Here is a 13363-nt window from a genome sequence, read left to right on the forward strand (position 1 = left end):
CACAAGCAGCAATCGTCCCACACATGTGAGGTATCACCGCGAATGTAGGTCATGAGCAGTAATTCTAGCACCAGACTTTCTCTGTTAATCAAAAGTGGTAATCTGTAAAGGTTTTTAATGGGTGTGCGCAATTTTACAGCACAATGTGTTTGGTATCCATTTACTCGGCATAACAACATCCTTTATATTATACCAAAAAATTGAGTTATGTATTGGGTTGCATTAAAATTTAAAAAAAAAAAAAAAAAAAAAAAAACAGCACTTGAAAAACCTCTGCGCAAATACTGTGTAACATAAAAAATTTCAACGCCCACTAATTTGTTCTCTAGGGCCTCATCTTTAAAAAAATAGATAATGTTTGGGAGTTCTAAACATTTTCTAGCAAAAAATACTTTTGAAAACATGTAAAGAAGTTCAAGTGGTTAAACTAAACAAACTAAAAGATGGCACAGCACCCATTCCCGCCACTGGCCTACGACCGAAAGTGTAATGGCTGGGGCTCCACTGTAGGCATGGTCTATCAACAGGAGCACAGTACCAAGCACTACAGCAGGCAACTTCAAAAGGGCAAAGGCCTGACTTATTTCAGCAGTGGTTTGGAGCTGGACAATGCCAGGCAGGATCCAAGGAAACAAGCCCCATCCAGAGAACCTTTACCCACCTGGAGGACCTACTCCCTAAGAATTCTTTAGAGACAGTATTCCACCAGATGGGTACACTGTGGCCTTGATAAAGTACACTCTCATACATTAAGTTACATGAAGTGTCTATGAGACTGCCTCAGCAAAACCCCTAGTCCACAGGTTGCATTACAGTCTGGCAATGCTACTTCCTTACATTGAGATTGGGTATGACCTTCTTGGCTATGCTGAGGAGCATTCAATCTGGAAATCTGCAAAGATGAGACCTTCTGGCTCTGCAGCAACTGTAGAAGACTTACAGAAGAAAAAGGATCTTGATAATGTATTAGAAGACAAAGAAATGGATTTGCTTCTCTCTGAGAAAATAAATCGTACGTTCAGCTCAAAACTGAAGAACTGGGAGTGGGGATGGTTTTATTAAACTGTCTTACAGCTTTGTATGCTAGTGCCCATTCTCAACGAAGCAGCATAACCCCAGTGTCTCAGAATTACTTCACTATGTGTCCCTTGATAAATGAAATAAAGTTTCAAATTATTTAAAGCAAAGATTTACAAATCAACATTTGATAGTATAATATCAAATTATTGTCTGATACTGTAATAGAGAACGTGTGTTGCAAAAAAAAACAAAAAACTTTTTTTTTTTTTTTTTTTAAATATAGGTCATTGTGTTCCAGACTTTAATAATGCATCCTATGATACTTCTTTAAGGATATTTTACACTACTGCTCTGTGGTAACATGCATGTTACCGCAATGTGCAGTAACGCACATTGCAAGTGTTGGTGCGCTGGGGTGCCATTGTTTTTCAATGGCACCCCAACCCACTATAACAATGCAGCTGCTCTGTAGTGCTCCACAATATATAATCATGTAATAAATCAGCGCCTGAAGAGTCAGACCAATTAAATAATAAACACAATAAATGAAAAATAAAAATAAAATACCACAATATATGGTAATTTGATGTTTTGCTGAAAAAGAGTTAGGTGGTCAGTTGCGGTTTTTGAACTGCAATAGTCATGTTGGAAGCCCATTCAAAATGAATTTGATGCCTTACATGCAATGCACGCTAATGCACGACGTAACCTATTTAATGTGTGTGGATTACTCACACCACACAGATGTAAACCATATCAATATTCCCATCTCGTACAATCCTGGAATAGACTAAGGGATCATGGGTGCTGCAGCAACAGCCAGCTGGAGTCAAAGATCAATGTACATATTTGCCAGCACACCATGGATCTTCAAATAACCTCCACAGGATTTTATTCAAAGTGATCACAGCCCAGCAGGAGTGCAATAGTTGCAATAGAGCTAAGGGGGATTAGAACCTCTGTCATGTATTTACTGCTGTCCCGCCTAGGGAGATTTACCCTCTCTTTGTCCTGGTGACTCACTAAAGCCAGACTTGTGTCATTCACATGCCTGATGAAAGGGTGGCCCAAAAACATTGCACTCTTCTACTATGAATTGATCACTTTGAATAAAATCCTTTGGACGTTCATGTAGTGCTGGCAAAAACGTACGTCAATCTTTAGACCTTTTGCCACCTTTCTTATAAAACAGAAAATGTAGTGTATAGTGGTAAAATGATCATCTTTGCAAATAGTATGCATTTATTTTCCTGCAATGCTAATTTAAAGTATTTACAATAATCAGAAATGTTTCTTGTCATCATTGAGAATCTAAAAAACATCTTAGTCTAGGAAAAACAGCAGATAGCAGTTTGCAATAAAAAGTTACACTCCACAGGCTCAGCCATGACTTCAGTGCGGAATTGGGTTTCACAGGCGAATTTGCAAGTGAGATCACAATTTCAGTTTCCTTTGGATGGTACCCCCAAAATGTCACAAAGGATGCCCCACATTACTGAGGAATATATTAATAGGCATTGATAACCTTGATAAACCTAAATTTGATTAAAATAGTTTCTACTCACTGACCTGCCCCAATTGTAGAGTCCGTTGTAGGCAAACATTTAGAGAAGGGCTGACATCACGGTCGGCATGGAATACAAATGGAATCCCTTCCTCTTGAGTTTGTGCCTGTTTTAATGGAGCACATATCTGCTTTTCATAGGATCCAGGCACTGACAGCTTTATCATCTGGTTCCCTGAACAGTTATGAAAATATACAAACACATATGAAATTCTCATACATGATGATAGTGAGTATAAAATAGGTAATCCATATAATCATTTGTCCTCCCCAGACAACAACAACAATGTATATACAGTATATGTAGTACAGACCCCAGACCATGCTGTTTGATCCTGGGTTCCATTCTCTGATGGCAGCCAGGCACACGGTAGTTCCCAGTCACTCAAGTCAGAAAACAGGCCGTGCATGTCTTTTTTTGCAGTTTATTTGATGGTTTAACTTGAATGGGGTGAGCCTCAGGATACTCCAAAAGGAACTAGCAGAAATGCAACAGCGGTCACTAAAGCTGATCTGCTCCTTCAGTGTGTAACTACCCTCTTGAATGTGAAGTTTAACTGAATGTCCATTCAGGTACCCCCCAACAGGAGTATGGTCCAGAGTCAAATTGTAATGAGCTCTCCCAAAGGTGGCAAGGAAAGTCTCTAGGATCCTTAAGGCTAGTACTCACTGTGCTCTGAAGACTAAAATACCTGAAATACAGGTAGTACCAGCTAGCCCTGTGTTTGATGCTTCCGCCTAGATCCCATGTAGAGCTTCCCACACTGCTTCAGGATACTCTAGACCAGGGGTGGGCAAACTTTTTGACTTGAGGGCCGCAATGGGTTCATATATTGGACCCGGGGGCCGGACCAAGAGTAGATGAATGATGTGTATGTGTCATCCATAGTAAGTATAGTAATATTCCCCCATAGTAAGCATAGTAATTAGACCCCCATATAGTAATTCATCCCCCATAGTAATTCGTCCCCCATATAGTAATTCATCCCCCATATAGTAATTCATCCCCCATACAGTAATTCATCCCCCATACAGTAATTCATCCCCCATAGTAATTCATCCCCCCCATAGTAATTCATCCCCCCCATAGTAATTCATCCCCCCCATAGTAATTCATCCCCCCCATAGTAATTCATCCCTCATATAGTAATTTATCCCCCATAGTAATTCATCCCCCCTATAGTAATTCATCCCCCCTATTAATTCATCCCCCATATTAAGTCCCCAAGTCCCCCCTGTGTCAATTCACTTACCTTTGCTCCGCGCGTTCCTCTCGCCGTGGTCCCGCTTCGTTCCGGTCTAGCATGAAAATCTGTCTCCTATGAGGATCTGTCCCCCTCGACGTATCTGCGCACGTGCCAGTTTCAGGCATTAGCAGCCGATCGGCGATCTCCGGCACATGCGCAGATACGTCGAGGGGGACAGATCCTCACAGGAGACAGATTTTCATGCTGCACCGGTCTTCAGGGCGGACTGTGAGAGGAGCCTAGCTCCACGGGCCGGATTAAAAGGTCCGCCGGGCCGTATACGGGCCGCAGTTTGCCCATTGCTGCTCTAGACAGAGGTCCCCAAGCTCTAACAGGAGTTCGGACCCTAAAAGGATTTCTTCAGTTCTGTAGCTGGCAACCCAGGGGTGCCTCAGCCCTCAGGCTGGTTCTTACTCCCCCAAGAATAAGAGACAGCTGTTCTACGTCCCAGCCCATTTATACTCCCCCTCAGCCCCATGCTGGTCACTCAACCCTCAGCCCCAGGGATTGGCTGAGACAGTATGAATATGCAGGCTAGGGTCTGACTCTCTCACCCACTATATCTCAGAATTCAGTGGGATGCAGTGGGAATATTAGTAAAATATGCAATGTGGCCCTTTAATCCAAAGTGTGGAGATTGTATGTACTCTCCAGCGCCTCAGGATATGCACAGCCAAAAGGGAAGCCAAGGGTACCAGGACAGCGACAACCAAAGGAAATGCTTCAGGGGTGCAGCCCTCCTCAGACGGGGAAATCAGCCACTGGATAGAGAGAAAATTGGTGGTGCACACACCTAGTTCATTATCCAAGGTTTATTGTAAGGAGTGAAAGAATAATAAAGACATACTCACAGATGAAGCATGTATCTAAAAAGCATAGAAAAAGGACAATGGCCACAACAGCAGGCAAGGTGTTCTCACTGTCAGTGCGGTCAAATGGCTGACGCGTGTCGGGGACGAATACCTTTCCTCAGAGCTGATGACCAGCCTCTGATGCAGATGTGTGATGAATGGAAAGTAGGAGAAGGCTCCTACTTTCCATTCATCACACATCTTGCCGTTGTGGCCATTGCCATTTTTCTATGCTTTTTAGATACATGCTTCGTTTGTGAGTATGTCTTTATTATTCTTTCACTCTTTACAATAAACCTTGGATAATGCACTGGGTGTGTGCGCCACCTGTTTTCTCTCTACAAAGTGTGGAGATACTTGCTTTAAATAATCATAACTAAACCCTGGTTAGTCAGTACAGATGACCCAAGGTATATAAACACAACATCCTATTACTAAAAGAAAGTGGAAACAAACCCATTAATAGTGGTATGATAAGTTTCAGTTGCAGATAACAGGATAATTACTGAATAGTGGTAAAGGAGATCAGACAATTGGCCTGCTTCCTCCACTTTAACTTATGCCCTGTACACACAATGAGAATATTGAACGAATTATCGTTTTGTTTTTTTTTTGCATGCTAGTCTCATATCAAAGTGAACATTTTTTACGACAGAAAGAAAATTTGTATTGTATTTTCAGATGAAAACTGTACTGAATAAAAGAAAATCATACGGTCTGGTATTGTGCAAGAAAGATTTTTGTGCTTGTCCCTTCAAATATTTTCAGACAAAAGCTGTGTACCAACAACCAGATTATCATACAATTGCTTCCTGATCTTGTGTACTAGGCTTTAGGCTGGCCATATATGGATTGAAATTTGGCTAATTCAGCAGGAACCATTCAACTTTTGATCCATATATGGGTAGGCTAATTGTACTGAATTCAATCCATCGATCGACTTCAGTGCAACCAGCCTGTCACTTTTTTTTTTATTGCCAAAGTTAAAGCAGCCGTGGACATATCCAAAATGACCCTCCCCCCCCCCCCCCCCCCCAAGTGTTAACAAACATGAAAAACACGGCATATTTATTTGGCTTTAAGCGGCGATAATTAATTTTTATTTATTTTTTCTTAAATAACCATGATTAACAATACAACTTTTATAATATTACATTCTTTATAAATAAACGAAAAAAACAGCTCTAATGTAACTAACTGATCTTCTAAGGCACACATGAATGAACTACTGGCTGTATCTGCTACCAACTTGCATCTCAAGGCCCCCAGCCACAATTACACTAACTCAGGGACAATTGCTTACCAATTTACTACCCACTAACCAATAACATATTACTGCCAACACTTAGTAGGGAAAGGTACACTCATACCTGATATGGGCCCAACCCATTGTTCTCCCAAAATGTAACCATTCCCGCCTTCAAAAACCCTGACACCTCTGCCCATTGCTATGACATCACCGCTATACAATACTTGGCAGGAAACCATACACCGCAACCACTGACAAAACGATGTGACCAAGGAGGAGATAAGAAACAAGGGATAAAAAGTAAAAAACAAAACCACCAACAGAACTCGTGAAGGGAAGAGAGGGCAGGAGAAGCTTGTATAACCCTGTCCCTGCTCCAACTGATCCTAGAGACAATATCTCCCCTAACAGACCACTAGGACCACACCTTGCCCCTCAACAATAAGATAAGGCTGTTTTTTCTTTGAAACAAACCAAAAATTAACCCCTACAGCCTAGACCTGCATACCCAGTCATGTAGGCATTTCACTTATGCAGCGCATACCACTCCTGGCCTATTACTTTACAAATGATTTGTCATAATTTACATTCTTTCTTGCAATATTCATTGAAAGGAAGGTGTACCAAAATAAAATGTCTCATCCACATAATAAACAGTCTCATGGGTATTTTGCCTTACCTGTTTTTCCATTTTCTCCATTGGTGATTTTTCCTTTAACACAAACACAGGGATGAACCTAGGATTACATGGAGTAAAGCATACCATACATTTAAAATAAAACAATGCCAGACAATACAGAGTTTATCACCTATCTATTCAGATTAAATTAATACAGTTTGCAGGAAACAACAAAAGCAACAATTGTCCTCAACACAGTTTGTAACCTAGAATTGGTATTTTATTTGCTGGTGGACTTGTCGATGAGTTTTGCCACATAGAAGCTCATGTGTGTCACACTTCCTGCAGCATGTTCATGTCTTGATATTATAAAACAAGCATCATGGATGACCAGGGAATTTTCAGTAAACGTTACCTTTAACAGACTCAAATGCATTTTGACTACAGAAAAAAATCTGTTTCACTCATACCCACTAAGTCTATTTCACTCATACCCACTCAATCTGTTTCACTCATACCCACTCAATCTGTTTCACTCATACCCACTCAATCTGTTTCACTCATACCCACTCAATCTGTTTCACTCATACCCACTCAATCTGTTTCACTCATACCCACGAGTGTTTACGTTGGGAACATTTTGGCCAATGCATTGGAGGCGTTTTTTTGCAGAATTTTGCCAACATTGGAACATTAAAGTATAACTAAAGGCAAAACTTTTTATTTAATTTTGGATAGAGTAGAGAGGGATTAGAACAACTGTCAGGTTTATATTGCTATCTGTGCCCCTATTAGGGATATTCACCCTATTTGTCCTGTTTACAATTACAATTAGGAGAGAAAGTGAAAGAAAATCCCAAATTTTGAGATGTCACCAGAACAGGAACAGAAGGGTAAATCTTCTGGTGGGGGCCACTCGTTTTGGTGACAAGCAGATATTCTTTCACTTTGGAAGGGTTTTCTCTCAATATCTGTTTTGGCTCTGGGACAGGAAGCGAAGGGAAATCTCCCTAATAAGAATTTGGCAATGAGCTATAACCCTCCCTTACTCTATCCAAAGTAAAATAAAAAATGTGCCTTTAGTTCTACTTTAAGGGACACACACTTTGCTAGTATTGTTTATTTGTTGTCAAGAATTATTCTTTTACCTTAAAGTGATTCTAAAAGCTTGAAGTTTTTTACCTTCATGCATGAAGGTAAAAAAACCTTCTGCTCCCCCAGCCCCCTCAATACTTAGCTGAGCCTCCTCATGATCCAGCGATGTGAATGACAGCCTCGGCTGTTCCCGGTCTCTGCCTCCTCATTGGCAGTGAACCAACGAGAAAAGGGGGGGTGGGGCCAAGCTACGGCTTCATGTGTGAATGGACACACAGATCAGCAGGTGCCCCCATAGCAAGCTGCTTGCTGTGGGGGCTCCGGACAGACAGGAGGAGCCAGGAGAGCCTCCGGGGGACCCAAGAAAAGGAGGATCCAGGTTGCTCTGTGCAAAACCACTACACACAGCAGGTAAGTATAGACATGTTTGTCATTTTTTTTTAAAAAAATGAACCTTTAGAAGCGTTTTAAGCTGACAGATCTCATTTTTGGGTAAGGACCTTTTTAGGATGTGCAGAGCTCTGCTATACCAGGTGAGATGCATTTGAGAGAGGTTGGTATTTGCCCCAAAACATCATGTAGTATCCTTAACCTTAAATGATAAGTTCACCTTTGGGAACATGGTAGATGTTCCACCTGCTTTTAGGGTGGAACATGTAACATGTTCCCAATGCTGCAGCCACTCCCTGATCGCAGGGACAGCAGTACGGGGAGAAGTTCCCCATACAAGCTGTCACTTTGTAAAAATAGCACAGCCGCGTGGGGCTCTGCCCACATGACAGTTCTGTAAATGAATGAAGTCCCAACAGCTGTAGCGGCTGTCGGCTTACAGTTCTCAATGAACTAAAATGGTGCTATGGTTCTCCCTGTTAGTATATCTGCTTGTCAGTACGGGATGTACGGGCAAGCAGATATACTGACAGGTCTGCAGGAGTCATGCATGGCAGGACTGGGTGGTTCTCAATCACTGGGCTGTTGCCGGGCCATGGCCTCCCTCCCACCAAGCCTCCAGCCAGGTGCTGATCCCATCACCTCAAACAGTGTCTCCCAGGACAAAGAGTGCTCCTCAGCCCCAATAGTGCCCCCTAACTTACCACAGTCGTATTCAACCTCTTTCAGTGCGCCCTAACCTCCCACAATGCCACCCAGCACCCTGAAGTGCTTCCCAGCCAACTGTAGACTGTCCAGCCCCCCTATAGTGCCTCCTACCAACAACAGTGTTTCACACTGAACTCCCTGCTCCCCCATTCAACCTCCCACAGTACCTACCAGCACCTACAATGCTCTTCAGTCTCACGCAGTGCCCCTGCAATGTCCCCAGACCTACTGGAGAGACCCTTAGCCCCTCCAGAGACCTCATACCCTACAGGATCACCAAGCCTGCTGCAGAGTCCTCCCCCCAGTGACACCCAGCCCAAACCAGAGCCTTCCAGCATTTCAATACATGTTTTGCATTCCCATACATTTATTGTGCAAACTTATATAATTTTTTTTTTTTTAGGGCATGGGAGATTTTGGAAGAATTTAATGGGCCATGGTCTCAGTAAGATTGGGAACCATTGGTTTGACAATCTGTGCTGATAGCTCATACTCTCTAAAATGTCCTATCCATCCCACAATAGAAACATTAACACTCATGTGTAAAATAAATACCGAGTTAAAAACAACATAAAACACGTATCTGCAGCTTAAAAAGAAAGCAGAAAAATCTAGTAAAGATAGGTCAGGAAAGTCAGGAATTTGATACTTATTATGTTTTTAGAAGCTTAGGTGGAAAGGCTGCATCTCAGTTATGAACATCTACTTCCATGTATGCACACTATAGATATACGTACATTACACACACTTCTGAAAATTCATCTTTATTAGAAATAAATGTATAGGTAAGACCAGGGGTGGACTGACAACTCATGGGGCCCCCGGGCAATAGGGGATCATGGGGCCCCTGTCTCCTTGCCCAAACTCAAAAAAGCCTATGGAAAAAAAAAAAAAAAAAAAAAAGAAGTGTACCAGGGGCATCTCATGGGGCCCCCTACTGACCCCGGGCCATCAGGCAGTGCCCAAGTTTCCAAATGGTCAGTCCGCCCCTGGGTAAGACTTCATCCCCTTACAGTTTTTTACATTGTATGATATTGTCATATATTTACATCTAAAAAACATTGGCAAAAACCATTGAGTTTACAACTAATTTCAACACGCCCACAGAAATTTCAACCACGCACTATTACTAATGGAAATCATCATTACATTTTTTGACCTTGACATTCAGCATATTAAATATTATGTATGTATGGTATTACATGCTTGCTGTGCAGGATTTTCTAGATTATCAGATGATTCATCTGGAATGAATGCAAGCACACACCCAGAATGGTGAGAATGATACACAAGGCAACGTTTGGCACCGTTTACTACACTGTATTTAATAAATAACCTCGTCTTAAGCCCTGTACACACGATAAGAAAATCGTACAAAAACTTTTGAGGAACCACTGATCAAATGATTTTCTCTTTGCTGATGAGCAGGATGTTTTAACCGATAACGATATTGTGAACGAAAAAATCCGGTTGAACAACAGTGAAAAATGTTGTCGTTTTGCATACAAACGACTGATTTTCTATGCGTTGGTATGACAGTCGTACGAAAAAAAAATCTATCAACCGTCATCACGCATGAGCAGAAACAGAAGATGACCCGGACATTTATGTCCAAGGAATCTTCGTAAACACGAACGAAAAAATCCAAATGTTAAAAGTAGATTGAAGTAGTAATGAGATAATGAAACTAGAATTCTGCAGATTATATTTTATGTATCACTATTTATGTATATAGGTCATGTAATAAACTAGATAATACTCATTGCTGTTAATTGTTGTGTACAACGCTCGTTTTGGCCGGAAGGGCGTGGCTACAAGGTCACACGCACACTTCATCAATTCCACTTGTACGGAAGACATCAACACTACGTATTGCCCAACGAACAATTTTTTTTAGATTGGTTGATGTGGGCCATGATTTTGACCAACAAACGAATGCCTCTTGGTCGCCGGGTGACCGATCACTCGATTTTCTAATAGTGTATTCCCACCTTTAGGCCAGCAATAGACGGTTCGAACTGTGTGTGGGCAAGCTGAATGTACCAAGTTGATTGATCGATCAGGTGGTTGCAGGAAAGAACTTTGCATGATCTATGGCCTGCCTAAGAGGAAAAGCATGGAAAGGGCGGCATGGCAACAAAACCTTTTAAATTAAATATTGACCTAAACATTAGGGGGGATTTAGTAAAACTGGTGCACACAGAATCTGGTGCAGCTGTACATGGTAACCAATCAGCTTCTAACTTCAGCTTGTTCAATTAAGCTTTGACAACAAAACCAGGAAGCTGATTGGTTACCATGCACAGCTGCACCATATTCTGTGTGCACCAGTTTTACTAAATTCCCCCCCATCTTATCCAATCATCTTGCTGTATTCAATATTTGTCTCTTGTACTTTCTGTCTTCAGTGGATAGTGGATGACAGTAAGTTACCATGATGCCTACTGATAAACTCATAGCCGTATAATAAGTGTTGAGACCAGGGGCGGACTGACCATTCCGGCGCTCTGGGCACTGCCCGAGGGCCCGGGGTCAGTAGTGAGCCCCATGAGATGCCCCTGGTACCTTTCATAGGCTGTTTTGGGTGTGGTTTGAGTGTGGGCAAGGACACAGGGGCCCCATGATCCCCTATTGCCCGGGGGCCCAATGAGTTATCAGTCCGCCCCTGGTTGAGAGACCAGTGTGCTGAATGTCATGATGTAAGTATAGGAATGGAAAACAGGAGGAAAGACACCACTATATAAACATTTTTAACGTCTTTCTTTTTCATGCTACTAAAGTCTATGAAGGAATGTCTAACACTGGCCAGAGACCTAATGATAAAATCAAGCAATTTTACCAACTTTAAGCATTTTTACTGCTGCATTAGATGGTGATAATAAGGTTCTTAAGCGATGAGAATATAGAATGAATTATCTTTTTTTTTGCATGCCAGTCTCCAAAATGAATAGGTTACTAAAGTTGCAAAAATTCTCAGAAGACAGAATACAACTTCAGAAGTGATGTATTGTATTGTAATGCATTTGTTTCCGAGCATGCTTGGTCACTCAATTTTTCCTGCTTGTCCCTTCGGATAATTTTGCATGAACGGTCGTCATAGGCTCTTGAAAGCTGTGTACTAACAATCAGATGATCAGACTATTGCTCCGAAAGAGCTATTTTTCTCATTGTGTGTACTAGGCTTCAGGCTATCAGAAATATAGTTACCAGATTTTCCCTGATAGCAGCTCTTGAACCTTCACTTTGGGTTAGGGAAAAGTGAAGGATACTAGTGATGCACATGTGATGCTGTCATTTGAGGAGTCTCACCCCACATGGACGAAAAATATATTTGAAATATATTTTTAAAATATTCTTACCAAATATATTGACATACCACAATTTTGGCCATATACAGTGTGTTTATATATATATATATAATATATATATATATAATATATATATATATATATATATATATATATATATATATATATATATATATATATATATATATATATATATATATATATATATATATATATATATATATATATATATATATACACACACATACACATACACACACACACACACACACACACACACTGCATGTTGAAATGCATTTATTATATGTTACAAAATATCTGAAAAATATTTGTAAACATTTTTTTTTAAATATATTCTTCAGATTGTTTTACATATAAAAAAGTCATTTTAACATATATTTTTACATATATTTGTAAATGCATTTAAAAAAATGTAGATTTGTATTTTTAAAGACATACAGTATATTTGAAATGTATTTTTAAAAATATTTTTCATATATTTTGTAATAAAAACGCGTTTCAACATACAGTATATAGATATATTTATTGAAATAGATTTTGAAATATATTGAATATGGCCAAAAGTGTAGTATTTCAAATATATATGTCAATATATTTGTGAAGAATATTTTTAAAATATATTTCAAATATATTTTTCTTCCATATGGGACTGGCTCCCTTTAATGGTTTGGATCATTGAAGGATGGCCAGATATGTCTGTCTGTCATTTTTGGTAGATACTGTATCTGCCCGTCTCTGGCCTGTCTAATGCTTTATGCAAACTAACTATCCTTTTTTATTTTATTCTCCCATATGTCTTGTTAAAGTGAAAAGGAGAACATTGCATTATGCCATCTTTGCACTTTTCTATGAAAAGAAGTAAAGGTTTCATTTTTTTCCCCCATTTATACTTACCTAAGCAGATGCAGTCCAATGGTGCTTCTGTCCCCCGCTGGCTCTAAGGGTGAGAACTCAGCGATCACCGCCGCTGTGAGCAGAGAGTGAGACTAACAGTCACCCCTGTCTGCTCTGTCCCCCAGCGCTCAATGGAGCGCTGGGCTGTGGAGGGAGCAGCTGGCTCAGGCTCTCAGCAGATCACTGAGAGGCTAAGTCAGGAACTGCTTCAGACTCTGGGGTGGATCCTGACTTTGAAGTCGGGATCTTTCCCCAGCCTGGACCGGCTGAGTGGCGTCAGCCAACAGCGGGCTGAAGCCTGCTGTTGGCTGAAAATGGGTCACAGGAGTGCAGAACGAACTGCACTCGTGTGATCCACAGGAGAAGTACAGCCAAAAGAGCTTTGGCTGTACTTTTC

The 13363-nt window shown here is 40.9% G+C and overlaps 1 protein-coding gene across 1 annotated transcript in view; it reads right to left on the minus strand.

The window, feature by feature from the left end:
- LOC149440410 (cytosolic phospholipase A2 zeta-like) overlaps positions 1-13363 on the minus strand; it is a 62716-nt gene that overhangs the window by 24289 nt on the left and 25064 nt on the right. The window contains exons 7-8 of the mRNA XM_089658686.1: positions 6611-6668; positions 2590-2759 (exon numbers count right to left, since the gene is read on the minus strand). Of these exons, the coding sequence (XP_089514812.1) occupies positions 2590-2759; positions 6611-6668 (228 nt within the window). The remainder of the gene's footprint in view (positions 1-2589; positions 2760-6610; positions 6669-13363) is intronic.

This window comes from Staurois parvus, unplaced genomic scaffold (genome assembly GCF_062004578.1).
Source record: "Staurois parvus isolate SC_StPar_1 unplaced genomic scaffold, SC_StPar_1.0 ptg001089l, whole genome shotgun sequence".
Classification (NCBI taxonomy): domain Eukaryota; kingdom Metazoa; phylum Chordata; class Amphibia; order Anura; family Ranidae; genus Staurois; species Staurois parvus.